We start from the raw sequence: 5,400 nt of genomic DNA on the forward strand, positions 1-5,400 counted from the left end.
GTGTGTGTGTGTGTGTGTGTGTGTGTGTGTGTGCTTGTTTGTTTGTTTATTTGTTTTAAATACACAACTTTTTAACAGGATCACACATTTCAATGTCTCAGAAATTGATGGTTTTATTTGTAGGAGTTTGAGTGAAGCTTCTTGAATTTACGTCATTCTGGATGAAACAACCCTAAAAACATTATTATTATGAACTTAATCAACAACCATATCTCATTTCCTATTTAGGGAATAAAGAAACAAATAAATAAAACACAAGACTTTTTTATAGAAGGCTGGGGTTTTGGTTACATGTGAAATGATTGTTTTATTTATTTAGCTATTTGGTGGGGGATGGGGACTGTACATCTGTTATATTTGGATCACAATTTAACTTCTGTTGTATGGATTTAAATTCAGTGGAYGAGGTTTATTTAAAAAACAACGTTTGGTGAATGAGAAACTTGCACCATCAATTTTGACATTTTATCCATTTTTTCTTCTGTCTTTTCTTTTTGTGATAAGACTGGGCARATTGTATAGTCTTTGCACCCTTATCAAAGAACAGCTTGACACTGACATGATATCTTGAATTTTGCCGACAGGTCCATTACACGCTTTGGTGGAATTCTGTGAGACTTACGACTTTTACTGTGCCATAAAGTTTTGATTTGTTGTAATGTTGTAATGCAGCTATAAATGTAATCTGATATATAATAATAAAAAAACAGGTTGTATAAAATTAAAATAACTTAAAGTTGTGTTTTGTTGCTCCCCTTTGGGAATCCAAGTTTGCATATTCTTTTTAAATTCAGTTTTTAGACTGCTTTGGTGTTGTTACAAGAATATATTGAAAATGTAGTTACATGTTTGTGTAAAATAGCAAAAACTACATTTGTACAAATTGTAATAAACAGGTGAGAGCTACAAATAAAACAAACTTTTTAATTTTTTTTCCTTTCAGAACAGCACTGAATGTATTCTACTGGTAACAACATATTTTTGAGTTGGATTTTTGAACTTAGAGAATCAACATAATTCAAAACTGCTGGTTTGCAGATGAGGAGGTTTAGAGGTATTGCCACTGATCTTCTAGAGTTTATGTAGTACAACTACATTTTCATGAAAGTTTCTTCCAAATCTGCCAAAGTAAAATCATTTACTTTGCCATTAAACTGTGATTTGTGATTTTCTTTCCACCCGATGAGACCCCCAACCCCTCTAAAGTATAAAAACGGACAGAAATGTTAGCTTCACATGTATTTCTGTTAAACAGAACAGGTCATCTGAACGGTTCACAAAACAGCATCTAATGTTAGAGTTAAAGCTCAATCTCACATTATTGTCAATAATACAGCTCCAGGATCCCTTTAATGATTGGATGAGTCATGACAGCCCAGAATCTGTTGTTTCTGCTTCACATTTTACACATTTAAACTAAACTTTCAAACCACGCAGCAAAAGAGTGTGAGGTGTTGCTTTAAAAATGAGTAATACCCTTCGATAATCCGTCACTTTGTAAACCACGATTCCCAGAAATGCATAACATTTTGTGAGTCATGACTGAAATGAATAAATAATGCACATTAATCCTCGTTGACCATCTGGAGGACGAGTCTCTTAAAACTGCGTGAACGTAGTTCGTTTTTCCAGAACCTCCAGGTAGTCTGGGTCRATGTGGAGTTTCGCTTTCAGTTCCCAGTACTCACTCCTGTTAGGCTCCACATAAACAGAACTCGGCGATGTACAATAGAGTATTGTTTGCTGTATTCTCTCTGGATGCACATATTGATGCCTTGCATCAAAGTCTGAGGTATACTGAGTTGATGAATGGGCTCCGTGCCTGCAAGGTAATGTATTGCTGTAGCGTCTGTTCTTGTCAGGCTCAAGTACGTCTCTGTAGTAGCGCTGATCATCTCGGTAAGGGGTGGAGGGCTTGTTGAGAGGTTCTGAAGTGGTGGCGCTGTATTCTGAGCTTATCACATTACTGGCTGCCTCTTCATCCGAGTTGCCCAGAAAAGCGCCACTCAGCTCGTCAAAGTCTCGAAAGCCATCCACTGATTTGCTGTCCATAGGGGTTTGTGCAGCAGTCCTGCATGTGGACTCTGTTGGGGGTGGGATGTACTCGTATACATGTCCATCCGATGTTCTGACTTTGGGAATGGATCCCTTTTTGTAAAGGCCGTATTCCATGTTCAGAGAGCTGATGCAAGCGTTCATGGAGTTATTCTGCTCGTTCTGAGTCTTCTGACGTCTCTTTCTCATTGCCACAAACAATCCGGCAGCCACAAACACAGACAAAATAAACATGATGAGGAGAGCCAGGATCATCACAGATAAAGGAATGGTGCTGTATTGTGGGTCAGAGTCCAAGGACATTTCTATAGTGATGGTGCTGCCCGGGAACGATTCTTCCGAGGGTGGAATCATGGAAACAAGCACATCAGAGTTATTAGGGCAGAAATTAGTTGTCCTAATGTATCTCATGTCTTCCCCAGCCAGCTTCTTGGGGGAGCCACAGATGACATTGTTCACCACGGTTCCTGTGCTAAGCTGCTCCAACCACATCCTCAAGTCTAAAATACTGCAAGTGCAATCCCAGGGATTCTCATACAAATCGACTTGTACGAGCGCAGTCAGTTGATCTAGTACACCCCCAACTGGCAGATAACGTAGATGATTATTGCGAAGATTCAGTCTAGCTAATGTCAATCCATTAAATGTACCCTCTGGTAATGTTTTCAAGAGGTTATTGTTTAAAAACAGAAGCTGAAGTTTAGGTACATGCTGGAAAGTATCAGCAGTTACCTCCTTAATTACGTTGTACTCTAAATATAAGAACTGCAGGCTCTCTAATCCATAAAACATATCAGCTGTGAGACGTTCTATCAAATTACCATTAAGATAAAGTCTTCTTAGATGTATTAAATCACCGAACGCTCTGTCATCTACATCAGCTATTCGATTGTTACCAAGATGAAGCAGATCTAACCCGGTTGCYTCAGTGAAATCTGATCGATGCACTGCSGGTATGTAATTCCCTGTGAGATACATCTTTTTGGGATTGTATGGCATTGGGTTCAAATCAGATATTTGTTCAATTTTTCTTTCCTGGCAGTTCACATTCAGGCCGAGGTCTGAAATTTGCAGATTGCAGGTGCAGGCAGTCGGGCAGTCTAAAGGCACAGGAGATTTGGTCTGATATGAAACAATTTGACCATAATTCTGTGGCTTGTTGGACGGGACGCGGGCAGTGGGTCTGGATTTCAGTTTGGCTGACTGCCGGGGCCCTTTAGTGGGTCTCGACGAGGATCTTGCAACTCCAGATGAGGTGAAGGAGGCTGCAACTAGAGCTGGCGTGGTCCTACGGTATGCATCAGTGCTCAAATGCGGCGGAGGCGGCATTTCATATTCAGCKATGGCTCTCCTCGGGCAYAATTCCTGCTTTGAAACCTCATCGAGGTCCCTCCCGTGAAGCCGAAAGGGGAACTCGCAAACAACATCTCCAACCAAGGCTGTGTAGGATATGCTTTCAAGCCAGGTTTTAAGAGCAATCAGCTCACAGGAGCAGTTCCACGGATTCTCCTCCAGCTGTAACTCCACTACGCTGTTCATGTGCTCCAGCAGACCAGTGTAGGGCAGCACTTTGAGCTGATTCCCCCTCAGGTCTAAATGAGTCAATGGAACATTCTGGAAGATGTTTACAGGCAGACTCGAGATCAAATTGTCATTTAGAATCAGGACCTCCAGATGTCGAAGTCTGCTGAAGGCATTCGTCTCCACATGACTGATGTAATTGTAATCAATTTGTAAGTATTCCAAACTTTCCAGACCCAGGAAAAACTCTTCCTTCAGGGCATCGATTCTGTTATTGTTCAGATGTAATCGTTTTAATCCCTGAAGTCCATTAAATGCTCCCGCTTGAACATCAGATATTTCATTATTCCCAAGATGTAAGATTGTCAGTCCTTTGTATTCAACAAAATCATTGACAGATAGCTTTTTCAAAAGATTTCCACTGAGGAGCAGGTGATACTGGGAGGAGTGCACCGGGCTTATGGCTGACAGCGTTGCAATTCTTCTGTTTTCGCAGCTGACTGTAAGGATCCCTTCTCGCTCCTCACAGGCACACAGGTCTTGACATATTTCACCATAATTGCCAGCCATCTCAACAGTGCACACTGATGTTGCACTTAGCAAAACATAAGGAATCCAAAGCTGCATTTTCCTGCAAATGGTGGCCAAGCGTGCAGTCCTGCTAAGGAATCCTCAGTGTCATCTAGAATAAAAGACACACATTGTGATRTCAATCAGACAGGTTGCGATGACAGCAACTTCCACACAGGACGCTTGAGTTGCATTTGCTGCAACTCAGGAGTAAGTTCAGCTCGTGCAGCTGACTATTGGAAATCAGCTCAAACAAAAAAAGACGGAACTTCAACAAACAATTTAAAATACAAAAAAAAAAAAAAAAAAAAAAAAAAAAAAAAAAAAAAAAACAAGGTGAGACTTACTCCCTTAAATAAATGCTCTGCCCAATGTGAGGGGGATCCATATTGCATGTGCTCATTCATAATGTAATTAAACAAATTACAGGAGGTTTGCTGCAATTTTGCATCAGTTTCACTCAAGCATCATCAGAGATAAAACAGCCTACATATAATGACTCTAATTCCTGCCTGGTTACATACCTCACGCACATTGATGAAGCTGTTGGGTCTTCAAGTGCTCAGGCATTCTTTTAATGTTTAATCCTTCAAAACAAGATTCAAAAAATGTCCTTCAAAAAAGCAGGATCTGTTCTAACGCCATTCGCCGTCACTGAGAGAGGATGACAGAAACGCTGATCAACCATAACTGCCAAATGCTTCTCTTTCAACACGCTGTGCCGGAGGAGACACGGCTGTGCCTGCTAACAAAGTTGCTTATTCTCTCTCTGTATCTCTCTCTGACGCGCTCGTTCTTTCTCTCTCTGTTTTCTCTCGCTCTCTCTCACTCTCACTCTCCCTCCCTGGACGGACAAACAGAGAAATGCGCGTTCGGGCTCACTCGGTGGTCGCGAGGATGTCAAATCATTTCATGCACAAAGAATCAGCTCACTGGAGCATCACACTGACATACACCCCCTCTCTTCAAAAAGACCTGACCTACCTACTCAGGAAAAAAAAGATGAAAAAAAATGTTTTCCCCACTAAAATATCAATGATTTACGCAGACGAGACATTCCAAACTGTTGTTATTCAGGCAGAAAACCAAAAAATCCTCCTGATGCCAACTTACATCAGCTCTTCCTAATCTGACAGTGCTGTTATTGTAAGAGCCTGATGGGGTGGAGGGGGGACAAGGCAACGGGGAGTTAGTGATATAGTCTGAAACACTAGTGGCTCTGTCTTCCCTCGCACTTTTCCCCTGGCACAAATC

General features: G+C 41.2%; 1 protein-coding gene across 2 annotated transcripts; it reads right to left on the reverse strand.

Annotated features, from left to right (window-relative positions):
• Positions 1-6: 6 nt before the first annotated feature.
• Positions 7-5,166, reverse strand: slitrk5b (SLIT and NTRK-like family, member 5b). Of its 2 annotated transcripts, none has more exons than XM_014018659.1 (2): positions 4,680-5,166; positions 7-4,258 (listed from the first exon to the last, which is right to left on the reverse strand). In XM_014018659.1, the coding sequence occupies exon 2, from the start codon at positions 4,201-4,203 to the stop codon at positions 1,600-1,602; it is 2,604 nt and encodes an 867-aa protein (XP_013874113.1). In that variant the 5' UTR covers positions 4,204-4,258; positions 4,680-5,166; the 3' UTR covers positions 7-1,599. The 2 variants fall into 2 exon arrangements, with proteins under 2 accessions (XP_013874113.1, XP_013874112.1); XM_014018658.1 differs by having other exon boundaries at positions 4,671-5,166.
• Between the last annotated feature and the right edge of the window lie 234 nt (positions 5,167-5,400).

This window comes from Austrofundulus limnaeus, unplaced genomic scaffold (assembly GCF_001266775.1).
Source record: "Austrofundulus limnaeus strain Quisiro unplaced genomic scaffold, Austrofundulus_limnaeus-1.0 Scaffold199, whole genome shotgun sequence".
Lineage (NCBI taxonomy): Eukaryota > Metazoa > Chordata > Actinopteri > Cyprinodontiformes > Rivulidae > Austrofundulus > Austrofundulus limnaeus.